The sequence below is a fragment of the Nymphaea colorata genome, chromosome 5, assembly GCF_008831285.2.
Source record: "Nymphaea colorata isolate Beijing-Zhang1983 chromosome 5, ASM883128v2, whole genome shotgun sequence".
Classification (NCBI taxonomy): Eukaryota; Viridiplantae; Streptophyta; class Magnoliopsida; order Nymphaeales; family Nymphaeaceae; genus Nymphaea; species Nymphaea colorata.
The window spans coordinates 5,177,060-5,204,748 of record NC_045142.1 but is presented as its reverse complement, the minus strand read 5'-3'; the positions used below and the strand labels follow the sequence as shown (position 1 = coordinate 5,204,748).

The 27,689-nt window shown below is 36.5% G+C and overlaps 2 protein-coding genes across 2 annotated transcripts in view; both read left to right on the top strand.

Annotated features, from left to right (window-relative positions):
* LOC116254416 (probable LRR receptor-like serine/threonine-protein kinase At5g59680) overlaps positions 1-19,377 on the top strand; it is a 48,148-nt gene extending 28,771 nt beyond the window's left edge. Inside the window, exons 2-7 of the mRNA XM_031629798.1 lie at positions 12,991-13,516; positions 16,286-16,773; positions 17,489-17,621; positions 17,832-17,900; positions 17,978-18,049; positions 19,302-19,377. Coding sequence (XP_031485658.1) covers positions 12,991-13,516; positions 16,286-16,773; positions 17,489-17,621; positions 17,832-17,900; positions 17,978-18,049; positions 19,302-19,377 — 1,364 coding nt within the window. The remainder of the gene's footprint in view (positions 1-12,990; positions 13,517-16,285; positions 16,774-17,488; positions 17,622-17,831; positions 17,901-17,977; positions 18,050-19,301) is intronic.
* Positions 19,378-23,208: 3,831 nt separating this feature from the next.
* Positions 23,209-24,326, top strand: LOC116254415 (probable LRR receptor-like serine/threonine-protein kinase At1g51880). Its single transcript, XM_031629797.1, has 2 exons — positions 23,209-23,243; positions 23,999-24,326. Exons 1-2 carry the CDS (start codon positions 23,209-23,211, stop codon positions 24,324-24,326), a joined length of 363 nt encoding a protein of 120 aa, XP_031485657.1.
* The last annotated feature ends 3,363 nt before the right edge of the window (positions 24,327-27,689 follow it).

Genomic DNA, 27,689 nt, shown 5'->3' with positions numbered 1-27,689 from the left:
CTGTCTCATATGAAAATAGCCCAGGGCATCCATTAGCAAGGTAGAAATTTGGGTTGATCAACATCATGACAGACGTGTGAAACTTCAATGAAACCTTATTGATCTTTTGTTGCTTGACAATTAAAGATATTTGTGGACAGTGATGGTGAATAAGGACTTTGAGTAGTGAATGTTGGTCATGTCCTTTGCTTCATTTTTTTTTTCTTGTCCAACAAATTAAAATTGCAACACAAAGTGGCCACATATGTTAAGCTATAGTTAAACATCAACTCAAACTGACCATTAAAAGGAAGTTTATTATTGATGACTTTGGCAAATATTCTTAAAGATTTGGCACTAGTCTCAGTAATTTGAAGGAGTCCCCAATGAATAAGAAAACATTTTCCATTTCTATGTGCCGTCTTATTTGATAGGTATTGTTGTTACAAAGTTTTCTCAAGGGACACTTGGCTAGATTAACTGTCTAGTTATAAAGTAGATTCTGTAACTGCAAACCTAATTTTTATAAACATAAGCTTCTGGTCTGAAAACTAGAAAAACTATTGCTCTGTTACAATCTTTTTCCTTTTTTTTTAAAAAAAAAATTATACATCGTATATTTAACTTTTTATATTTGTCACTTTTGTAATTTAAAGAAATTAAGTTGTTCTCAAGATTGTTGGCGGAAAGATAGTAGAGAAGTTGCCTTTTTGCGTTAGTGTTTTCATGTTTTTTTTTTTTTTACTTTTTAGGAATAATTTTGCAAGTTTTTTTTTCAAAATTTTTTATAAAAGCAGAATTTGAAAAAAAAAAACGTTAATAAGAACCTTCAAAAAAAAATTTCGTGAATGACATTTCTGACTATTAGATTAACTAACTAAAATTATGCTGTTATTTTACAGTAATTAGTACTAATCCAAAGAGGCTTGATATATTTTTGAAACCAAATACAGTGACGAATAAGTCCTCTCAGGTTAAGTAAATCTTGGCTGTGATTTGGTTTAGCCATTTCAGCTAGCATTTTTTGATTTGTTGGTATTCTTTGCCCATTGATTAATAAATTCGGAGGTAGATCCTCCAGCAGGATCGTCTTCGAATGAAAAACTTCGCACTTTTTTTTGCAGCATATCCTTCAAATTTGCAACCTAGCTTGTATTAGGCTCACCACTTTTTGAGAAGCATGGAAGAATAAGACAAATGACGGAAAATAACCTTGCTCAATCATGGACTTCGTATTTCGACAAGTTTGAGCATTGAATCTAAGTTTGTTGGTCGCAGCCAACATTTGTGATTACATGCACTTATATCCACTTCTATCTAGTGCTTTAACATTTTAAATGTGCAGATTAGATGGGTAATTGACAACGTAAAAACATATTTGGAAAATCCACCAAATAATCCTTTAATGGTCATGGGATCATATGCCTATGACTAGGGATTCAAGCTTGTAGCATAATTTCAAACCTAATGGCAGGTTACTTTTGCTTACATCTCCTAAACATCCATCTTGGTAGAAATCAATGATCAGTTCTTTCGGGAGTTAATGTACTGAATCTAAACCAGATTGTGGGTGAAATCAACCGGTTGGACAAATCAGCCCGATGAGGCCACCATGGTCAGCAGTCGGATCTTGAGAGATCAGATGGCCCACATTAAATCCCGATGATTCGGTGGCTGAAGGGCAAAATGCTCTTCAAAAAAAAAGAAAAGAAAAAAATTTCTTCCTTTCACCCTCTCCTCTCTTCCCCATTCCCCCACATTGCCTGCTGCGTCCTTTCCCGGCCAAGGTGCAAGGACGCCCTCACCCGTGCGCACCCTCCATTCCGGCCCGGGCACACTGCCTAGTAGTTTTTGTTTTTCAATTTCTCAAAGATTTTTCTTTTTTACTGCACATTCTTTCAATAACCTTACTCTGAAATTCTAAAATTCTCTGTCCATGTGGTACTTACTCTTGATCAAATTGCTGCTTGGCAATATTGGTTTATGTTCATGTGATCACATGTACGTAGGTTTACGTGATCATGGCCATGAATCTTGGCAGACACCGTTATGACGATCATCTGCCTATCGTGGCTTAGCTTCATTTGATTTAACATATATTTTTGTTTACTTTTATGTATTCATTGAGCATTTTTTTTTAGAACTTGACCATGCAATTACATATCTCATGATATTGATCAGCAAGGATGCACAGGCGATAGGTAAGGGCAAGAGGCGACGGGTAAAGGCAGGGGGAAGAAGTCAGGTGAGGAGGAGAGAGTGGGTTGGGGAAAATGGCGTCAAAAAAAGAGGTTTTGTGTGTCTCCCTCCCATTTGACCCTGTGATTAATATGGGCCATTCGATCAAGCACAATCTAACGGCTCACGGCATTACACTGCACTGATGATTTTGTTTAAACATGAAAAAATGAACTGGTTTAATGTTGTTATGTAAAAAGAATGGAGCTGTACAGTGAGTCCCTCCATTCCTCCTAGCTTGACCTCGCTCCTCTCGTTGCACATAGCAGGTACGCTCTATCTCGTTTATGATTTTGTTTCCTCACCTGCGCCTCTCTGTTTGAAACTGACTTCTGACGCCTATTCTTTTTGTATCATGTTGAAAATGAAGATGGCTGTGGTGGTTGTTAGACTTTTGGATGATAAATCCACAGTGATATTTTGAAAGAAAAATGTACCTTCCAAAAGACAATAAATCACACACTGGCGAGTACATCTACCAATTCAACACAGTGTAATGGTGAACGGGGTGTGGGACCCCAATATATATGCAAACAACATGTCCAACCACCGGGTTGGACATGTTCTAACTTCCAACAAGAGATGAGGTCATGCCCATGTCACTCCATTTTGGATTGGACCCACTAGCTTCAAAAGAGAAAAGAAAACTGCCAAGTGAATGGATTCTGGTGCCGTTTAGTTTTTCCCTGTTTGATGGCAGGAAAGATTTTAGAATGGTAATTTATCATCGAAAAAAAATTTGGAAAAAAATACAGAAAGAAAAATTCCCTCTTTCAGAAAGAGGTCTTGTTTGATGGCAGGATAGATTTTTGCACACGATAAAATAAATGATACAGACTTTTTAGGTGACCTTTGAAAACTGTTGTTCTCCTCCATTTTCACGTGGGTACACTCACATTTTTAATGGGACATCCAAAAATGTGACATTCAAATAACGTGATTAACATAATGATACCCATTAATAGCATAAGAACCTAAATTATGATACTCGCATTAATATGCATCAACTGGAAGTGTCAATTATAACAAGTATGTCATTTATCGTATAAGGTTTATATAAAATATAATTTAGTAAAAACAAAAGCCTGAGATATCCTTGTGGTATGCAGTAATTCAATTGCCATTATATTTGGATAAAGGGCCTACGTAATATTCTCAAAGAAAGGACTTATCCAATGACGACAAGTCGCAAGATCAAGTTACGAACTTCCCAATTTTTTAGCATCTCCAAAAGAAAAAGTCTACCTATGTTGCAATAGAACTGCAAACATGTCTACGTGACAGGACTTGAATGTGGTGTAGATGAAAGAGCCATCCTAGTAGTCAGCAAGATGATAGCATGCAGAAAACACAAAGAAAGAAAAGGAGATCAGGGCGTGACATCATTCCAAGAGGAATGAATTTTGCACCTAAGTAGCAAGCGGACGGAGGCAGAGGCAGCTTTCTTTTATTTCTCTCTGCTCGTGATGGCTTCAGTTCAAGTAGGCACACAAGCTGCTCCGCCACTATCACAGAGAGCTGTGAGCAGGAGGCAACCTGCCGCACACTGCAGAAGTATGTGCCTCCCTTCTTTTGAAGGGAATCCGTTTCCCCTTGGAGGAAACAAAAGGCATCCATTAAAACCCTAGATGCTGGATGAGAAGAAGAAGAAGAGAACTCACCAGCAACCCCGATGCTGGTGGTTCCTAATGTCGGTCGAATCTTCTTCAATACCGGCACGAAAAGGTGGTCGTCATGGGGGATGGGGGAGAACGAGAAATAGGAAATCATGGTGAGAAGAGAAGAAAAGCTCGGGGAGAGAGGAAGAGGAAGAGGAAGCGAGGACGAGGAAGAGAGAATAATAGGGAGTGAGAGGGAACCGGTAGCAGGGGAGGGAAAGCTAGCGAGGTGGTCGGGGCAAGAAGAAGCCCTAACGGGCAAGGGAAATTTACCCTCGATTTCATTATTTACCGCAGTACAACACCGGAGGAATTCGTAAGCTTGTTTTCTTTTTCACCCACTGTATAGTGTTTACTTCCCCCGACAATCAAACAGGCCTAAATCTCATCACTTCTTTTTTCTTCTACACTTTGGAACATGGAAAATGTCATAAATTTTTTCTTGAAAAATATTGGTATTTTTTAATTTTGTTCGATTAATCTTTCAACTCCATTTTTGGAAAGATGGGAATGGTAGGTTCTTGTCTGACTATTGTTAGGAAACAAAAAAACGCGAGACTCGAAAAGAAATCTCGATTTGGGGACACCAATTTTCCAAGTCAAACATTGATCATAGAATTTAAATCGTTGCAGTTATTTAAGTCCCGGAAGAAAAAAGGGGGGTGGGGGCGTGGGAGAGAGAGATGCCATATATATTCCCTTCTTTCTACTTTTCCATCCACCCGCATTCGTATGTGCATTTTGTGCACAAACCATCCATCGTTGACGGCATTATCATCACCATCACCGAGAGAAAATAAGAAGCAGAAGTAGGCATCAACAGAAAGAAGAAAAAGAAGGATTCCCAATTGATTGAGAGAGATTTTCTTCTTTTCCGTTGGAGGTCCTTATTGGAAGACGCGGTGATTCCTTGAACGGATTTCATTCTGGGTTGAGTTGTGACTTGTGAGGAAGCAAAAGAAGGAAACTGAGATAAAGGGGAAAGAAAGAAGGGGATGTATAGATGGAACGAGTAGATGCTCACCAACACTTTGCCTCCGGCTTTGTTGTGACCAGATTCCAATTGTTCTTCACTCCCCTTCTTCCTTTCTCGCCGTTCTCGATCTCCATTTCTCTTCCTTAGAAACATGAAGGTTCAGGCTCAACACCCATCAAACATCTGGCTTCCTGATTTCAGGAACAGGTTTGTTGCTTCCTTTTTCTCATTGCTTAATTTTACATCAAAATTTTTGTGAAGGGATTACTATAGCTGGTCGAATGGAGGTGCAATAAAAGGCCTATCTTCATATAGGTTCATACAAGTGGTAGGTTCTTGGAACATTTGGTATGCAGCCCTAAACCCAAAAGACAGTAAAAGGCAAGTGGTGACTGGTGAGTATTATTCTTTTTTTTATATGAAAATATTTAGGATTTTTTGTCTATTTGTTTGTGCATTTTTCAATTAAAAGTTTTAGATTTTGAACTGTGTTTAAAGAGGCTAAATTGTTTTAAGAAAAAACATGATATGTTTCAAGCATTGTTAGTTTGTGTTTTTTGATCTATTATGATAAATTGAGAAGAAAACAACAAAGAAAAAAAAAAGTGATAGACATTTTTGTTTTCCTATGTTTTCTGTCAATTATCCATATGCTTCAAATAAATAGATTACATTTATTGGATAGCTAGGTGACTTTAGATAGCTACTAAGGAAGAGAAATGGAGAACGAGACCGGCGAGAAAGGAAGAAGGGGAGTGAAGAACGATTGGAATCTAGTCACAACAAAGCCCGCGGCAAAGCGTTGGTGAGCATCTACTCGTTCCATCTATACATCCCCTTCTTTCCCCTTTATCTCAGTTTCCTTCTTTTGCTTCCTCACAACTCAACCCAGTACAAATTCCGTTCAAGGAATCACTGCGTCTTCCAATAAGGACCTCCAACTGAAAAGAAGAAAATCTCTCAATCAATATTCTGGATTTCTTCAGTGGGAATCCTTCTTTTTCTTCTTTCTGGTTGATGCCTACTTCTGCTTCTTGTTTTCTCTCGGTGATGGTGATGATAATGCCATCGATGAAGGATGGTTTGTGCACAAAATGTACATACGAATGCGGGTGGATGGAAAAGTAGAAAGAAGGGAATATATATGGCATCTCTCTCTCCCCACCCCACTTTTTTTTCTTTCGGGCTTTAAATAACTGCAACGATTTAAATGTTTGACTTCGAAAATTGGTGTCCCCAAATCGAGATTTGTTTTCGAGTCTCGCATTTTTTTTTTGTTTCCGAGGTTCAGTGTTCGATTTATTGTCTTTGGAAGTTAATAATCATACTGCTTCTTTTCGACACTGATGCCTTGGGAAGCCAGATGCCAATCACTTGGGTGACCGTCATCTATTAACCGATATACGCAATTAAAAACTAACACAAAATTTTGAACTTGTAGAGTATGAACGCCAATCTACCAGAGAAAAAATAATCAACTTATGCATAATCTAATGACAGAATTACCAAGTCCAAACAAACGAAAAGAAAAACACAAGATCACTATTATTAGATTGAATATCTGACCTTTGACAGAGTGTTCCAATTGCATGAATATCTGATCTAGATTTGACTGTTATGTGAACAACCTACAATCTACATTTTTCTTTCTAAATACCATTGTGAATTTATCATCCAAAAGTCTAACTACCACCACAGCCATCTTCATTATCAACATGATACAAAAAGAATAGGCGTCAAAAGTCAGTTTCAAGCAGAGAGGCGCAGGTGAGGAAACAAAATCATAAACGAGATAGAGATAGAGCGTATCAGCTGTCTGCAACGAGGAGCGAGGTCGAGCCAGGAGGAATGGAGACACTCGCTGTACAGCTCCATTCTTTTTATCGCCTCTTGCCCTTACCTATTGCTTATGGATCCTTGCTGATCAATATCATGAGATATGTAGTTGCATGGTCAAGTTCTCAAAAATTGTTCAATGAGCACATAAAAGTAAACAAAAATATATGTTAAATCAAATGAAGCTAAGTCACTATAGGCGGATGATCGCCAAGATTTATGACCATGATCGCGTAAACCTACATACATGTGATCACATGAACATAACACGAATATTACCAAGCAACAAATAGATCAAGAGTAAGTACCACATGCACATAGAATTTCAGCGTAAAGTCATTGAAAAGAAAGTGCAGTAAACAAGAAAAAACTTTGAGAAATTGAAAAATAAAAACACAAATACTAGGGCACTCGTCTGCTTTACCCTACATCCTTAATGCAAGAAAACACCTAAAGGCAGAAGCAAAATCATGATCAAGGTCTCAAGAAATTGGAGTGCTCTGCGCCTCCTTTTCAGATCCATGCTGTCCCTTGAGGACGAAGGAGATGCAGAAGGTGAATAGACTACAAAGGATGAACCTTGATGGAACATAAACAATGCAAAATGAAGGTTCAAAAAGAGAAGAAAAAATACTTATGTCCTTCTATGTATTGAATCACCTAATAGCATGAGAGGGGTATTTCCACCACATCAAACCAGGGTGACAAGTTATATAATTCTCAATCGGCTCCTTTATTTTTGGAGATGTTGCAACATTTCCATGATAGTCATTAACAAATTTTGGTAAAAAAATATTGTCGGTTTATATTAGCAAATTGGTTACCAATTTTATTATTGATAAATATCATAAAATAAAAATTTTGTGTTCATGTTACCAAATTTGTTAAATGATCTCTCACAAAGTATTCCAATTGTATTGAATATCAGACCTATATTTAACTGTTACATTGTCAGTTGCCATAGACAACAATCTGCCATCAGTTCTATGCTGACTAGGGCTGAATCTGACCAGAGGTGTCTCCACTCCTATTCTCAATCATGTTATCATCTTATGCAACCTGAGTATGCTACTGTGGTTCCTTTGGTGGCAGACAATGAAGAATCGCCACTATAGATAATTACAAGAATAAACATGGACTATAGTCTATATTCACATGACTTTTCAACTTTTTCTTAGTTTGGCAAATTTAGACCAAGGAGAATTTTTAATCTTCAGCTCACTTGATTGTTACATGAAATGCACGTACGTGAATGGAAGTCCCAGATCTCGAACTTTGAAATACAACAACTATAGAGTAATCAGTAGACATGAAGGAGGCTTATGCCCTGTGTATGAAAAGTTGTGGCCGCGTGGGAAAAGAGACCCCGGTGTTAAAAGGCTCCCCATGCCTAGGGTCAAAATAAAGCTGGCCAATGGCAATGCCCTCTAAATGACGGTCAGAATTGTTGCAACATCTTATTCCCTACTAGTCATCCTAGCCAAAGGAAGAGTCCTAAGACCCCCAAAGCCACATCTACGATTCTAGCTAGAGGAGTAAGAGCATGTGAACGGCAATTCTGCTAACCATTCCCCAAGCAAGAAAAACCGTATAAAGAAAAACCAGTTGCCCAACACCATAAACTACACAATAGCCACGTTGTGGCTGTTTTGGGCAATTGCCAACACTAGCCCAAAGAATTTGCTTTATTTACATACATATATTTCATTAGTTTGCAATTTTAACATATGAAAGCCCCTTGAAGTTTGAAATTTGAAGTAACAGTGCCCGTGAGTTAGAATTTTCTTGCTTTGCCACTGGCAATCTAATGTTCAAGGTTGAAAATCCAATATCAATTTGTGATTCAAGACCCATTACATGAAATCTGATCCAAAATCCAAAGTCCAAGATAAAAAAAATCTAAGACATGAGATCCAAAATCTAAGATCCAAGATTCATAATCCAAGATCTAAAATCTAATACTTAGGATCCAAAATCGAAAACTTGCAAATCCAAATCAAGGTAGGTTAGACTTGGGTTAATGTCATGGTTTAGCTCAACATACGGTTTATTATTGAATCCAATTCTTTGAATTGAGATCTATGATCCAAATGAGCTAAGGGCAAGTTGGTCATATGACTAGGTTTAGTTTTGCCTTCACCAAGTTCCAGTCTACTTGGGTTTGACTATAGAAAGTGTGTTTGGTCTTAGTCGAACATTATGATGTAAGATATACACTTCAATAATTTAATATGAACGAATGTTTAATGAAAGTTGACCAGACTAGGCTATGCGGCTAGGTTTATAAGCTTACTAGGACCAGTATGAGCTAAGTCTTAGAGAACTGAACTTGGTTTGGACTCTATGCCTACATGGCCTAGGGTTTTTAGAAACAATTAAAGAAGTTGATTTCTGACAATATTTTGGAAATCCATGAGTTTCAAATGGTTCTTGTATGTTGATCAAGCTAGATTCAAGTTTTCACATACCTAGGCCGATGCACATAGGGTATACTACTTTGCCGAGGCAATCTGGTTGTAGACAAGAAATGCATGTGGGTGCAAGATGGTGCAGTGCATATTAAAATGTAGGTACAGGTGCCTGATTAAACAAAACTTGAAAGAAAACTATATATTCTATATGCATGCCTTGAGTAAAATACATAAGCAAAAACATGAGATTGAAAGAAAGAAACAAAGAAGGGAGGGGCATACTAACCCCTATGCCTACCCTAAAGATACTAAAATAAACCTAATCAAGAAAATAAACATGCTAAACTATGTCATTATTAAAGCACTTAAGAGAAATAAATTAGACTAAACATGCTAAAATAAAAAAGAAAACTAAACTAAACATGTATAAAGAACTAAATTAGAAATAAGAAAGGAAAAACAGATGCAAAAAGAAATTAGCTAAAGCTGGCACCCTGGAGCCTGCTCTCACGACCCCTACACTATGAGACGTTTACCAATATTATGCGTGATGAAATTTTCAAGAAGACCGTTGTCTGAATCATACACAACACCCTCCACACCAGGCTCAATGTCCACATATGGCTGCTTGATGAGGATATTTTGAAGCATATGCAGGTATACATATCTCCTAATATATCAAGAGATCGTATAAGGTTTTATGATTGCACCGGCTTCTTGATTCATCATACGATTTTATATATTGACTATTGACAACTACTTTTTCATCCACCTTAGTTTGCATCTCTTTGTTTTTCAAGGCAATTGGTTTATCCCTTCCATAGTAGTAGCAATTTTTGAGATTCGCACTCTGTCCTTGGGAACGAAGCCTGCCTTCGTAAGCTAAATAAAGTGTCCACGAACTACAACGGTGACTTCTGCTAGCCCATATCCACTGTCTTCAGTTTTGAGAGGCATTGGGAGTGTGGATAACCTTACAAATTTCATTTCTGCTGAAAAGATGAGGAGTCCTTTCCACATTGTTCTCCAAATTACAACGTGGGAGTATAGAAGGAATGAACTCCCGAATGGCGTCATTGCAAATTCTGCTAGAAATATAAGTGTGGATTTGAGCTACGGTAAAGTGGATATCAGAAAAAACTTGACCCAAAAAATCAACATGAATTTTAGAAATGGGAATCCTAGAATTCCACCTGGTTTTTAATTTCAGACCAAACCTTCAGTAGGATTTTCCATAACCAATAATGATTATTCTTCTTAGAACAAGTCCAAAGACTATATTGTCTCAATATTTGCTTTTGAGAACATTAGTACAAGGCATCTCCTTGGACGGAATGAAGATAATAAGCTGGAATGGAATAGAGCTGCCAAACCTTCAACCATAAACTTAGGACACCAAACAAACACCTATTAAGAAGTCTTTATTGTCTATATATCAAAGTTCCGTTGGTCACGTCTGAAAAAAAACAAAAACAAAAAGCCCTCTTCTAAGGACAAAGCTGGAATACAACAGATGACAGCATTTTAATGAGTCCGCTTATAACCAGACGTGGCTTCCATTAACAGGGGTCAATGACAGGTACAGTACTTATTCCGTCATTTAATTACAGGATCGTCCCGACAGGAGAGAGCGGGGTAGAGATCATATGATAATGACATTTCAAAAAAAAAAAAGGCCACCGCCACCGGTAGCTTTTTTTTTTTTCCCTGGGAGAGACAGAAAGCAGAGAATTAATTAATAAAACGTGAAGTTCAACTGCAGCAGAGAATTTAAGAAGTCCCACAATGATCAAGGATAATAACATTTCAACAAATAAAAGGCCACCGCCGACTGTAGTTTTTTTTTTTTTTCTTTTTTTCCAACAGAGAAACAGAAAGCAGAGAAGTAATAAAGTATGAAGTTCAACTGGAGAAGAGAATTTAAGAAGTCCCACAATGATCAAGCGTTCATCTGTACGTCCGGCCAGGGGGAACTAGTTATTTTTTATTACATAAATAAAGATTTTGTAAACTTACATGTACTTTTTTTTTAAAAAAAAATTTGTGTTGGGTTGGTTGGGGGAGGGGATGAGGGGTTGGGCAAAGCTAGAAATTTTTTATGAGGGGATTGAATTATAGTTTCAAAATTTTAAGAGCAATCAAAATATAATTTTTTAAAATTTGTATATAAAATAAATGAAATTTTATAAAATTTGTTCGTAAAATTTTATTTTATTTATTTGGACAGGAAGGTAGGGCCCCTGCCGTTAGCAACGAACATGGCATCATAGAAGATGTATCTTGCTATAGTGTCTGCCATTATTCCAATGGGTAGTCATATATCTACTTAATTTTATCAATCGTTTTACAAGCGATGTCGTCATCGTTTTTTGAGTTGCTTCTGGAAATTCTGAGATTAAAAATATCAACATGCGTGGCATTTAGGGAATTTGAAAAAACAAATTGTAGATCCATTTGCAAGAATTTTGAAAACCTAATTAATTAGTTTGATTATCTCATTATGAAAGCCCATCAAGCCATTGAAAATTCAGGATTTTTTTCATTTTTCAAGACATTCAAATATAGGTTAATTTTAATTCATCAGCTAGCTTTTTTGCAATTAGATGAGTGAAAATAAACAAGATTATATGAAAAACTGCAGGCAAAAAAATGGTTCAAAGTATGTCCCATGCATGTATAGAGTCCACCATTCATGCATGGACGACGGTATATATATATATATATATATATATATATATATATAGAGAGAGAGAGAGAGAGAGAGAGAGAGAGAGAGAGGAGAGAAATGTCTAGATCAACATGACTAAATAGCCTCATGGAATTGAATTATAAGGATAAAGAATAATTCTTAAAGGGAGACTTCTATTTAAGCTTTTGACTTCACTTTAATAGCCTTTAAAAACTTAATGTCATTGCGGCACGACTTATGGAACCCGCCTGTAACCCCACAACATTGTCAAACTGGATTGCTAAATAATATCTCTTGGCAGAACTAAACCCCAAAGAAGGTCCGTTCATCTTGAAGTCTTCTTTGTGGGAACTCGATAGATCATCATTTCAAGATGGCGAGAAGGGAAATTTTTGTTGATATGTAGAAACTTAGCCCTGATTGAGTCCATCTTTTCATGAATCTGCAAAAAAAAGTTGTTGAGATGTTGCATAACACCTTCCTTTAGAACTTTGCCTGGGATTGTGTGCTATCGTGATCAAGAAAGATGAACCATGGTCTATACCATGCTGATGCAATAAAAAGATGGGACCGAAAGTATATATATATATGACGTGAATAATTTTGAAGCGCAGACTTTCATTAAGTCTTTTGACGTTACCAATATTCTTTAAAATTAATGTCGTCACGTTTCATGGCTTACAGAAGCTTGCGTCTATGGGAAATCATTAAACCGGACTCATTTATAGCCACTCGGCAAAATTAATCTCCAACAAGGAAGTCGATTCCGCTTCTGGAGTCTCCTGATAATCGCGGTGGAACCCTGCATACCCCTCGATCATTCTTTCAGGATGGCAAGATCCCTGCACCTTTTTGCTTTGTGCACTGCAATCCAAATTTTCTCCTGCTTTGGGGATCAGCGTAAGTGTTTTCATGATCTCCCATCGGGCCTGTTCTCTTTACTTGCAACCAGGAAATACACATGCCCACATTTATAGTCCACATAATTAGTGCTTCTAGTTTCCTCAAAAGCAATGACATCAAGCACACTTTTCTATTACGAGCTCACTTTGTTTCCTTCTCCTACATATCTGGCAACTAATAGCTTGCATACAAGGAAAGAATTTAATTTGGAGGAACTATAGAACCATCCCCATGGAAGGGACGCCCTTCATGCATGCATCATAACCGGTGACCGGTGACCTTTTCCTTTGTTTCCTTCAGTGTTCTTGACCATTGACTGTGGAGGAACTGGCGAGCACACCGACGGGTTAGGCATCAAATGGGTGGGCGACGACAGTTACATTAAGACAGGGAAAGCTGCCCATGTCCAGAATCTTGGTAAATACAGTCAAGAGCTCAATAGCCTCCGCTACTTTCCCTCCCAGAAGAAAAGCTGCTATGTGATACCAGGAGTAGCCACGGGCAAGAAACACATGGTTCGGGCATCCTTCTTCTATGGCAACTACGACGGCAAGTCATCGCCACCTTCCTTCAATGTTCAGTTCGATGGCAACACTTGGGTGACTGTGGACACTTCTTCCAGCAACTCCTATTATCATGAAGTAATATATGGACCCAAGGGAGACAAAATCAGCGTCTGTGTTGCTCGCACGTCGCCCGACCAGACTCCCTTCATCTCCACTCTTGAAATCAGGGAATTTGAGCCGAGCATGTACGAAACGGACGACCAAGAAGATGCCCTTCTGCGAAGGAGCAGGACAGCGTTCGGAGCAGCGGACTTCGTAAGGTAAGAGTAAAAGATACATAAACTGCATATGAGGAGCTAGGCTTTAACGCATAACCTCATTGACACGGACCTCAACCTAAAAGACTCAAACGAACGTATTTTTTAATTTCGCGTCCGTAGTATTTAAGGCTTTGAAGAATTTTAATTTTTAAGGCTTTGATGGAGAGAAATTAGTGCCCCGAAGGGTATTGATTTGTAGGGAGCTATGCTCTTGTATCATAAGAAAAAGATGGGTTGAAGTCGGTCAGCATTTTAGAACCACCGTCCTGAATGAGCCAATGTGAATCCCATCAGTTCGACCGATTCGATTGAATATTGGTAGCCTTCCGTTTTTGAACGATTGCTTTGAGCATTTTACTGATTTTCAATAATTATCAGTTTTTTTTTTTTCATTCGTTCTTTTAACATTTCACTGCCACTTCAATTAACTCGCTGAATCGGTTGATTTATTGAACCGACAGCTATACATGTTCAATTCTCAAACTCATTTTTGAAAGAACAAATTAAAGTACAATTTATTGATGTGGTAATTACAAAAAAGTCTGTTTTATCTTTCATGGTATGCAGTATAGTTTTGTTGTACAAAATAATAATATTCATCCTTCCATATAGTCTGTGTTATAAAAGGTTCTTTACTCATTAATTCTTAATTAAAGTCGGGACCGCTATCTCCCAGCTGCATGTTATAAAATCAACATTATTTTTATGGTACAAATGACAAGTTACGTTGTCATTCATCTTGTGCTTTGTGTCTTTATACATGTCTTGATCTCAAAATCGCGTCAAATTAAATCTTTAAATATTGAAGAGAGAGAGAGAAGTGGGTTTGAGAGGGATGCACATCCTGTGTGCTTGTTTGGCTTACGCAAGCTAGCCGTCATTCGCTTTCTTGGTCGGGTTTTTATTTCATGAAAGCTGCCAAAGCCCCACACACACATATACATGTGTATATTATTGGGTTTAACTTCTACCAATTCTAACTTATTTGACGTTTATGTGTACTTGTTTATTCTATAAATACTTATTATAAATTAAGCATTCAATTAAAAAAACAAGTAGTTGGTATTATTCATTGTGGAAGCTGAATTAATCTTGCTACACACACACAAATATTATAGCCAATCTTTAAATGAAATTGTATTTCCGGAAATCACCTAGCTAGAAGACGAACTCTTCAGTTACTTCAATTTCCAGCAAAGGCAGCCCAGTGTACTTGAAAGATATCTGTTCAAAGAGTTTAGCTGCCTTGCTGAGCTGATTTGGATTCATATTAAATCCAATTATAAAGCACTATTCAGAATTTTCACCATTCTAGCACCTCTTTCAAACTCTTCTACGATCTTACTCTTCCATGATCTTCTTTTGATATGAGAGAGAAGGGTTTGTCTTCGCAAATTAACAAACATAATTAGAACATCATTTGCATAGAAAGTAGACTAAACAGATTGATGATGCTTGCTGATCGCAGGAGTCTTTATTATCCCAGCACTCTGCAACTTACAATTGATGTTCACAATAAAAAAAGAAACGCAGAAAGCAAAACTAGTTAAAATGACCAGAATACCCCAGCCAGTAAAAAGGGGAGCACCCCTACAAGGATAAAAAAAATGTTGCAAAAACGGTTAAAGTCCGAAAAAGACATTCTTTTTGAAATTTTTTCGAAAATACCTCAACTCCCTCCTCCTATTTTTGTTTAGTAAACATCTATTGCGTGCACCAGCTCTCTCTCTCTCTCTGGAGATGAAGGGAGTAATCTCTTATAAAAAAACCAACAGTCCTCACTTCATTAACCGATAGTGAATTTGACACTAGGTGCACTATAACCGTAGCTCTCCATGCACAAGCCTCTTTAATTATTTTCAAATACATTTCCTTCAATGAGATTCATTTAAACTAGAAATGATGGTTCTGAAAGGAAAAGAAAATAGATAGGTCAAAGAGTAGGAGAGACACAAGGGAGTAGAAAAAAGTAGTAATATATATATATATATATAATCCTCTTGAACTGAAACAGTAAATCTCTTTAACAAATACGACCTAGGATATCGATTTGCAACCATCCGCAATATTTGCACTGAAGAGCCTTTGTGGGCTTTGGTCATCTTGTGGGGATGCACAAGTAAAGAGAACTACTCCAAGTAAAGCCAGAACGTTTACAAGAATGTTAGTGAATACTTATGGCCAATCATTTACAAAAATGTCAAAGAAGGTAACTTTTTAGGTTCCACTTTTCTCGTCACAAGATCGTCTTTTTACATTTTGCCACCTTTTTTGTTGGGGATGATTTAGTCATTTAAAGGAGCCGAGCTTTTTTTTTTTTGTCCATGTACCTCACCCCCGTTATCCGGGCTCGAAAAAAAACGGCCCGGCCCAGTTACTTTTTAATTTTTTTATTATTTTTGTTTAATTATTAAATATATATATATTTTTAAAAGAATTTATTATATTTAAAAAAATTATTTTATATTTTAAAAAGTATTTTTTTATTTTAATAGGACCGAACCTGAGCTTGGTATCAAGCCGGAACCAAGCTCAAGTTTCAAGTGTGGGGCTGACCCGCCCTGACTTATGTTCCATGTCTAATCTCTACCTTTGGAAAAAGCTGGAGTTTTGAGTGTCTGGCTGACCCCGGCCAGACTATGTTCCATCTCTAATCTCTGCGTCCGGAAAGTTCATAAAGAATGTTAATTTCCAAAAATAAGATTTATATAGAACGAGGAAATCACGTTTAAACGCGCTTTAACTTTTCAGCTGTTGCATTGGATGCAGGTACCCTGATGACGCATATGATCGCTGGTGGCATCCTAGTGTTGAGATGGACGGCGTGGTTACTGTGGCGAGAGATAACATGAGCTTCATCCAAAACATTACGGCCGATATTCCAAGGAAGGCATTGGTCCACGCCATAACACCAGCGTCGGGAAATGCAACGGCTCTGACGGTTCCAACTTCGGGAATATTTTTGGAAGATGCTACCTATTACTACAAGTTCTATTTTATGGAAGTGTTAGGGGTAGCTTTTAGAAATAAGAGCAGATCATTCGATTTCCTTGTTGGTGGCATCAAGCGTAACGGGGATCCTATCGTCCCTCCTTACCAGTCGTATTTGACTGACTACAATCAGGGCCGTGACCTGCCTGCGGGATCGAACATTTCCTTGGTCAACACAGCTAATGCATCCTTTCCTCCAATCCTCAACGCAATGGAAGTTTTCAAGCTCCAGCGAGGACTTGCTAATGGAACCAACGAACAGGATGGTCTCTCTCTCTCTCTCGCATTAAAATGAACGCATGACACTTCAAAAATTATCAATCAAGTTGAATAGGCAACTTGCAACTAGTTCATATAAGTTATATTTACGAAGTTTATCTAAATATAGAAATTCCTTGCTGTTTCATATATGGGTTGTTTGATCAATTTAATTATCGTTCACACGGTGTCATATGCCAAGTTAAACAAAATACGTAACATTTTGTAAGTAATAATTAAATTAGTTAGACAACACATAGTTTAGTTCCTACATAATAAATCAACAAACACACAATAATTCTTTTCTTTATATGTATTTTAAAATATAGGCTTTATGTGGTTTTTCTGATACCCGCTTCACCCTTGCTGACCTATAAAAAAGGGGTGCTACGCTAAACCATCTTAATTTTGCTGGAACAGTGAAATTTGTGCTCTCCAATATTGTTCATTTATGATGAAGCATTTGTTTTTTAACTTTGAATCAAGTAGAGGGTCTCACATTTTTTAAAAAAATTTAGTTAACATTCTATATGGGACTAAATGGATAAATATGATAAACATAGGTCCTTATTACACATTTTTTTTCTAAGGAAATTGAAAAAGATTAACCACTTCTCCAAGTTTCTGAAAATTTTGGTGAAAATGCTAACTGAAGATCCTTCTACCATTTCGTTCCATTAGAAGATTGAACACAATGCCCTTTTTTTTTACATTGGTTTGCAGTGAACTCATTGGTGATGTTACAGGAGCAATATCAACAACTTCAATTGTGGGCAGGCGATCCATGCCTTCCCGTAGGGTTCACCTGGGATTGGCTCAATTGCAATGCTGATGATCCACCACGTGTTACTGAACTGTAAGTAGCATGCGGTACATAACCGTGGGATCTGAGTCCTTTAATTATTACCTACATTCCTCCTCCCAGTTGAAACTTGGATGAATTATATTGGCCAATAACTTGGATTCGATGATACGAATGTTTTTTTTTTCTAACTCACGTAGGTGATTAATATTCTGATCTTGAGGCACTGTTGAGTATCTTTACTATTTTCCTTTGCTTGTTTAGGCACCTGAACGGATCAGGCTTGAACGGCACCCTTCCAGACTTCAGCAGCATGACTGCACTTGAGGTGATGTGAGTAAGGCGCAATCATGGTTGGTTTTTGATTGCTTAATATTTAAGTTTCACTGAATGAGAACTCTGATTTGCAGTGATCTGAGTAACAACAGCTTGAACGGGCAGATCCCAGAGTTCTTGGGGAGATTTCCTTCCTTGAAAGAGCTGTGAGTTTATATACCGAAAGAAAAAACTTAAGTAAACTGCGAAAGCCAGTTCAGCTGAATGTTTTTTTTTTTTTTTTCATTAGTTCAAGTCCAAAAAGTTTTTAGTATAGAAGGCTACCTCCAATTTTTTATTGTTTAACCTCAAAATATCTTGTGAGTATTCTTTAAATTCTAATGAAACCGCCAGTAGAGATGTCAATGGATCCGGTATTTCAGATGGGATATCCTATCAATTGCTTTATAAAAATCAGATATGAAAATTATTTTAGCATCAGATTAAAAAATCTGATTGGATTTGGATTTAATTAAGAAATGGCATCCACTCCAGTTTGCATTTAGATACATTTTAAATAAATATATCGAAATGATTTTGGATTCAGTTGTAAGCAAATATTCTTTATCAAATATCAACACATTTTAATTGGTTGTGCGCATATTTACAAGTCAGCAGAACATATTTGGATTGCAAATTTAAAAGCTCAATTCAGACATAGTTTAGACTTCTTCTTGATGCTTATTGGAATGTGAGTATGCGGACATCCAATAAATCGAGTATAGTAAAGAATGCATCGAAATTTTGAGATCCCTAAGCCTGCACTCCCATTGGTAAAGACGAAAGAGTGCATCGAGACGTTGCCAAACAAAAAAAAAAAGAAGAAAAAGAAGGTCCCTGAACAGTGTCCATGACGGAGCTCTCAATTATTACTTTTGTCAGTTTGTTTGTCAGCTTCTTGTTTCTATAATCTTAATCTCACCTTTTAAATTTACCAGATGAACCAAAACTTGTGACACGAAGATCAAAACCTCATCTAATTCTGTGAAATTACTTGTCATATATAGTTTTAGCAATCTGTGGGGGTGTGCCGTCTTTGCAACCAAACTGTGATAGCGCTTAAACACCAGTTGATTGAAGCCACTCAAATGAATCATGTATTAGACCAAATGTGCATTCTTGGGTTTGTTCTGATCGTTTCTCAGCCCTCTCTATGGATCCTTAATAAATCTATATGGAGAGTTCTTGTGGAAAGTTTTGATTGTTCTTGTAGGGGGAAACGAGACCACAAGTATGGGATCAGTTGTTTGCTTTGCAGAGAAGGATCACAACAGTTTAGTCAATTAGTTATATGAAATTGCAGTGTGCTGAATGTTTTGTTCCCCCATCTGAGAGCAATCATACAGTTTTAATTTTCTAGCTGCCTGATTTAATCACCATTTGCTATTATTATGACAAGATTTCCATTGATTGTTGTAGGAACCTGGCAGACAATAATTTCACCGGACCTTTACCTGCATCACTAGCAAGCAACAAGAAACTTAGACTAAAGTAAGTGGGATTTTTGTTGGAGAAGGCAATGCCGCATGGTGACCATATCTTTTTTGTATGAGAGAGACAAAGAGAAAGGGGCAATCAAAGGGAACTTGGATAACTTCTTTAGGCCATCAATGGGCAAATTAAGAATATGATAACTGCAATTGGGTGATGGTATTTCATTCACAACATACCAAGCTCAAAGCATAATATCTGTAGTTGGATAATGGCATTCAATCCATATATAGCATTTTGAATCTCTTTAATTGTCTCTATTTTTATAGTACAACAGGAAACAACATTACTGAAGACAATCCTAGTCCACCTCCAATAGATGGCAAAAGAAATAAGAAGCCGATCATTGTTGGAATATCAGTTGGCTCACTTATCTCATTTCTATTGCTAGTTGGTTGTGTCGTATATTCATGCCTCCGAAGCCAACGTCTTAGGCCACCATCAAATGTTGTGATTGAGAATAATGTAGGTAAGTCATTTTATTCCCAAATATGCCTCGATTGACTCCAATTAATTTGATTGCTAATATCAAACTACCTTAGTGTCCCAGCTTCTTTTAGCATATAGGCCAAGGCACCTCCATATGAAAGGCAAGAGAGAGCATTCTTGCGCTAAAATGAATACTTCTTGCTACTAAAAGTCTTTTCTGAGAATGTACTTTTTGTATCCTTATGTACCTTATTCTGCTGATGTTAATTTCCTGGATGCAATATTTCTTTCATATTTCATAATGTCTGGCTTCAACCAGTCACAATGCATTGAACTGCGCTTGAACCTCATTTCTACAAAAAGAGGCCATTTAGAACTAACCAGTTAAGCATGCTCTATTGCCTTTTAATATATAGCAAATTCATATTTGCCTGGTCTATGTCTGTTTGGGGGACGATGGACCAACCCACTTGTAAGTCTTGAACCTCATTGTGATGATGAACTGTAAGTCGATGCATTGGATATCAAGACTTGAGATCCTATTTGAAATGTCAGCTTATTTCTCTGTTCCTCTGTTTACAAATAATTGTTTATGTGTGAAGAGTGAGACATTGACTTTGAAATTAAACCTTAACTCTTTTTTAATCATTTTTTCCTTATCCGATTATTGCTATTTTGGTTGATTGTTCATTGCCAAGTATAATTTTTCTGCTATAATCTTTTCCATTGTATTGGTGGCAACTTTACATGGTTGAGTAGTGGTCCTCTTCTTCACTACATCACCTCTTCATGTTTCCAACTCGCTCATCATCAAGTAGCTAAAATTGATGTTTCTATACATGTAGCTATGAAGTAAGAGAAAAGGTGATTGGTGTATTCCTTTTCAATTGAAAGAGAACAAGTATTTGGTCTAATTAGCCCGCTTTTATCGAAAAGGAGATAAGTATTTAAGAAATTGTTCCACAGTTAGATCAAAGGGGGTTGGCATCAACTCCTTACATATGGTGGTTCTAAGTGTGTCCCCATTGGAGTACTAGCATGGTTGCACCTTCAACTTGTTTGGAAAGAAAAAACTATTGCAGACTTGAAGTGACAATAATGATGAAAGAAAGTGTATTTTCTCCCAAACTTAATTATAGGCATTCAAAATCAATTGTCTGCATTGTACTTCTTCATGAACTTAAATGGCATGAAAATTGTAAAAGCAATGGATCAGAAAATAGATTTTTGTCTACCATGAAGATACAAATTAGAGGCATCCTTTTTATATTAAGGAATTGTCTTGTGAAATTGTAGAGAATCATGTGAAGCAACAAGATGGTTGCATTCAGCCGGGGCCAAACTATGCATTCACCTATGAAGAGATCGTCAAGATCACACGAAACTTTGAAATCCTTATTGGTACTGGAGGATCTAGTTCTGTTTATTATGGCTACCTTGATAATGGCAATGAAGTTGCAGTCAAGGTATTGAAAGATTTGCAGCAACGAGGATCTCAAGAATTTGTTGCAGAGGTTAGAATAGATTATGCTTATTGTCTAGTTAATTGTGCTGGTTTTATTACATAATTTTGTGAGTTAAATCAATATTTTCCATGTCCAACATTTTAGGTCAAGTTATTAATGACAGTGCATCACAAAAATCTTGTCTCATTCATTGGATTTTGTGACGAAGGAATGAATATGATTGTCCTCTATGAGTACATGCAACATGGAAGCTTGGGAGACATCTTATCAGGTATAAATATACTTTTTTATAGTGTATCATGAATTTGGAATTATACTCAATAAATCACAAAAATAACATCCAATCAAGTCATAGAATGAGTATATAATATGCAAAGGACATGCAGTAAGCCACTAGATGATTACTTTAGAAGGTCAGAAAGGATTTTTACGTGCAACTCTTTATAAGCATTTCATGGCATTTGATTATTTGAGATCGTGATTTCAACTCAAGCACATAACGTAAAGATGATCAATTAAGAAGTTAGGAAATTTGCCGTACCGGCCATCAAATTGTTTCACACTTCTAGGCTTAACTAAAATGTAGAAGCCATTTGTCTAGACGTGATGGAAGCTTTTGTTATTCTATGTTGTTAGACATTTTTGCTATCAGCAAGAATTACTTCAAGAGGCAATTAAAAAGTGTGAAGAAATTGTTATGCATATAGATGAAAGCTTCCCATTACCTTTAGTTTAATCATCAATTTGTGATATTTTAGTCATTTGATGATATTCATTGATTGCATCACACCTACTTTAGTTGTGTTTTATACTGTTTCCAAGAGCCAGAAAGATCAAAATATGTGGAGTGTTACCATTATTAGCATCAAAACCATTATCAACCATGAAGTAGCCCAAGAACTATTGGAAAAAGCAATAACAAGACACACATCCAACTAATTTTGAAGCAAATGTGGAAGCAAGTGCATGGGCAGTCTTCATTGGTAATTAATTTGACACTTGTCTTCTATATCATAGAACCTAACTTTACATTTTTTTTATGCTAATGAAAAGAGAAACTCCACAACCACATTGTTCTTCTGGTGCATGAATAAGTGAATTTCTATGAGCTCAATGTTTAGTCAACAAACTAAGACTATGGAATTGAAAATTTTTTAGCAGAAAGGAAAAAATTATGTTGTCATTCACGCTGAAACAAAAATTTTCAAAAAAGTGATGGTACTTCACAAGAGATGCATATCTCAAAAAACAAAGCATGAACCTAATCCATTTTGACTAGATTACTATCTAAAGCTCTTCACCAGATCAAATCAACAAATGCTATAAAAGGGTGAACTTAAAAAGAAGAGCCCCCAAACTATTTCATATCACCCATAGTTTGCATGTTGAACAAATTAACTACCTAACTAGCAAAGTCCTCTTGGAAAAAAAATTGTTTATAAGAAAATACATGGTAAAGAAACATACACATATACACACACCTTCTAAAACTTGAAGCAGCTAATTTTTTCTTAAGCCCCCAAACCTTTGAGGACTATAGTATTTACATAGTTCATACAAGGGCCAATATTGGTGTATATCATCTTTGTAATAAATCAAAAAATTAATTGCTAGGAGATTGTTTTCATTACGTGCAGGAAAAAAAACCATTGCAGAACCTTTAACATGGAAGAGACGGCTGCAAATTGCTTTGGATGTTGCAACAGGTGTGCAAGCCCCTACCATTTAGTCTCTACAGCTTCATCATTTTTAACGTTCACTTGTGAAGGCTGATAAATTGAACCGGAAATGCAGGTTTGAATTATCTACACTCAGGTTGCCAACCTGCCATCATCCACAGAGACATAAAAAGCGCAAACATCCTTCTAAATGAATGACTAGAAGCCAAAGTTGCAGACTTTGGAATTTCGAGGGCTGTTGAGAAGACTCAAATATCAACAATGATTGTCGGCACACCTGGATATATTGATCCTGAGTATGTGTTTTTGTTTGAAGTTATTTGACCTTTTCTGATAAATATTTGAATATTTTTGTGGCCTACAATATGTCATGACTGATTAACACATTAGTACTTCCTACACACAGAGCAAATGTGAAATGTTTGCATTAGACCTTGCTCAGGGCCAAGCCGACAACATGAATATGATTTGGTTGTGAAGAACAATGAAGCTAAAACTTGAAAACTATTCAAACTATGCTTAAGGTAATATGTATGTATTATGTATTAGAAACTAGGAAGAGCAGTTGTCGGTTATGCTTGTTTTGGCATATAGTCTCATCATCAATTAGTCACCAAATCATGCTAATGGACCAGAGTCGAGAAATTGTTAACTACTACATTCATTGGATTTAATAAATCTATTAGCCAATAAACATTATGGTATAAAGCACTAGGCTGCATATGTTCTACTTTCATATACTGTAGGTACTTGTCCTTTACAAGACTACACAATTGTTCAACACAATGTTAGAGAATAACTAGAAGCAGAAAAATACATCATATTATATTCCAGAAAATAACAAAAGAAGAAGAAGAACACCAATTTGGAATATCATAAACAAGATAAGATGGCCATGAAGAGCTCTTTTGACCCACAATAATGATATACCCTTCCAAAATTTTGGCAGGACCTTCAATCGTAACAGCTTATAGATCGACTATGAAATCAAGCCTCGATGACTTCATCTAAATTAACTCTAAACAAAAAGTTATACATTTCTGTTTTGCAGGTACTCAGAAATAAGCATACTCACCAAAAACAGTGATGTTTATAGCTTTGGTGTGGTTCTTTTTGAGCTTATGTCTAGTAAGGGAGCCATATTTGGCAGTCTTGAGCAGCATTTTCATATTGTTGAATGGGCAACATCAAAAATTGTGAGGGGTGACATAGAGAGCATTATTGACCCAAGGATTAAAGGGCAGCACAAAATGAATTATATGTGGAAGGTTGCAGATATAGCCTTAGCATGTACTGCACGGAGATCCATTGAGCGGCCAAACATGTATAATGTTCTGAAGGACTTGAACGAGGCAATGGAGATGGAGACTGGTTACTAAGCACTTGATGTTTTAGTGATAGAAGTGATGACTACTTCAGCGTGTTCACCTGAAACACTTATCGTATGTGCAAATCGCCCAAAACATCCATTACCAACGTAGAAATTTATCTTGATGTCAACATCATAACTAATAAGACAAACCTTCATTGAAACATCAGTCAATCTCTTGCTACTTGAGAATTGTCTATTCAAGATATAATATAAAGTGGCAATGTATGCCAAGCTAAGTTGCTCAGTTTTTTATTCCTATGGTTTTTACTTTCTGATAGAATATCTTAATTGAAAAGACCATCTTGAATTAGTTGGGTGACTGTTGGATTAAGTGGTTAGCAAAGAAGCATGCAGGGTTCAGCTAAAATTTTGTGGGAAGCTCCAAGGGATGGTTGATCCATGCAGGAACAAGAAGTTCTTAATTTTTAGAGCTTAGTATTTTTAAGGAAATGAAGAGTAGCAATGTGGCCAAGGGCTCAAAACTGGGCGTGTGAGTCTTATCCAATGTATGCTTCATCAACCACCTGGTTGGAAATAGTGGTTATTTATAGCTGAATTTCCATAATCTTTTTGTGGTTGCAATAATTTTTTGCATTGGGTTGGATTTGCATCTATAATTGAGCATCAAAATAAGTTCTCAAAATAGACAAAGGTTATTTATGATTGAAAATTTTAACAAATCCTAAAGATTGGGATATTAGAAGGAGCTCTCACAAGATAATGGAAAATACTTTCCATTTGCTTGCGTGATGTATTCTTTGATTGGATATTCTCACTGCATAGCTTCTTTAAAGGGCCATTCGGTTAAAGTAAACATCTAGACACAAATTGGACTTTGTAATTGATAAAGAACTAGCTTTTATAAACGCAACTTTTTTGATAAAAAACTAAGGAAATGAACTTACTTCACTTTATTGAAAAACATGAAAATGAAAAAGCCAACAATTGGCTATGTCTTTTAAAATTGGAAATGAAATTAAATTTTAGAGCTTGGGTGCAGGGTCCTTAATTTTTTGCTCATGCTCTTAGCTCTCCTATGCAATGATTTGAGCCATGGCATGACTGATGGCAAGGAGATTCTGGTAGTGATGATGCAAAATCAATGAGGAAGTCCTCTGGAAAAAAGTGGACTTCTTGAGGAGGTCTACAGTCGGTAAGGTCACGATTGAGTTATAGGGAGGTGAGAAGGGGGCAGAAGAAGCCAAAAACTTAAGTGTGGCTAGGCTGGATTGTGAAAATGAATCTAAACGACAAACATTATTGATAGAGAGCATGAAATAACATGTTTCAAATCATTTGATCCAACATCCAAGGTAACACCCTCACACAACATGTGCTCGTGTATTTCTCATTAATCCTTCCAATGTGATACATGTATGATGGTAAGGCTGAGAAGAAGATTAGGAGGGTTACAAAATTTCCCCAATGGCTATCTTTTAAATCTGGAAACGAGAATCACCAATGGCTTGATAATGATAAACATGATAAATTAGAATATCATCCATGAACACTGGCCAATTATCCTTTCATTACTTCCCCTCAGGTGGGGCATGGACATGATGGCAGCCCCACTAATCAAGGGCCTGAATCAATTGTTATTTTGATATCCCTTAGGTTAAGCCATATGCGAACTGTTTAGAAATTTGTTTAGATCATTTTCTCATGTAAAGTGACAATCAATCAATTTCATTTTGTTTTACATTCTGTCGTTAAAGACTCAACTCAATTTGCCATTCTGGAAACCACTGCCTTCTAATCATAGTGCAAAAGAGCAGGAGTACTAAATTTCCAATTTCTATCATTAATGTTTTGACCCATGGGATCTCACTAGTTGTTGCTGCCACCACCCGATACTCTGGTGTTGCACTGGATCTGGAGATGACCTTTTGTTTTTCTCTTGTTTAGACAAACCAAATCATCTCCCACATATAGACAATAACCAGTTATAGATTTTCAATGCATGGTTTCCTAAGCAATATTTGAACATCCTTCAATATCTATATGTTCATTATCTTATTCTACAATCCTTGCCCAAGGGTTTTCTTTAGATATCTGAGAATTCTTTCAACCGTCTTCAATGTTTACAGCTCAGGCCGAACACCGAGTCCTTTCATAGATGCATTGAGTTGGAGTTTTTTAAAAGTTTGGTAGTTTAATTGAGTCAACTTCGAGTTCTTTGAATTTGAGTCGTGTTTGCACCCCACCACATCTACAGGGGCGTCGAATGCGAATCAACAAAATTTTTAAAATTATGGGTTTTAAAGGAAAATTTCAAGAGGAAGGGATCTGCCCGTCGGTACGAGGTCCAAACGTTCATGCCGCCTTTAACAAGGGTAATCAGACCAATGACTAAAGATCTTTTAGATCACGTACAAGTTATTGATGCAAATACTATATGTTTATGCATTGAGGTTTTGGATTCAAGAATCAAAAGTACAAATGATTTGAATTCGTTTTTTTGAGACAAATTACATGAAAATGTCTTGTTTTGACAAATTATTTGAAGAATGGAGGGTTTTCAAGTTGATTTGAAGACCATGGCTTTGATTGAATATGTCATTCGATTTGAATGAGATTGATTTGAAATGATAATCGTCATGATTTGGGAAGTCAAATTGATGTTTTAGATTATAACTTGTAAGGAAAATTGGGGATGTTGAAGATCGAGTTCTTTGTTGTGAACTCAATAGAATTTTTGGGTTGAAATTATGATCATCTTGTGATCAACTTTTTGGAGAAAATGGCTAAGTTGCCTTAACAAATTGGTTTCATTTTAAACTCTTTTTTTGTCAAATCGTGTGATTTGATTTGGTCTAAGAGATGAGAAAATTTAGAAGAGTTTGTTCTTTTGATAAAACATGAATTCCAAAATGATAGAAAACATGTTGCTTTTAAAATATGTTTTGGCCAAGATTATGGATGTGATGTTTATGTTTTCTTTAGAAACTAAGTGAGATCCTCAAATTGTTGTTGCAATATGACTTGCTCACTTTTTGCAACTCAAATTTAAATCACTTAATTATGTAGTGCAATTGATTTTGGGTGAGTATGACTGCATGGGAAGATATACTATATGAATCATTCATTCTTCTCTCTCACGTAATCTCTCAAAGTTCATTCATATAAAAGGTTCATCCTTCACTCTTTCATAATCTCTCAAAGTTCATTCGATGTACTTCAAACAATTTACACATAGAGATTGATTTTAATTGAAATGTAAGACTTTCTATAAATGTGCTTATCATATTGTTAAGTACAAAAGTTAGAGATACAATACATGAGCTTGAGACTTAGGTAAATCTCAAAACAATTGAAAATTATGTAAATGAAGATGAAATCATTCTTCAAAACATAGGAGAAACATGAATAT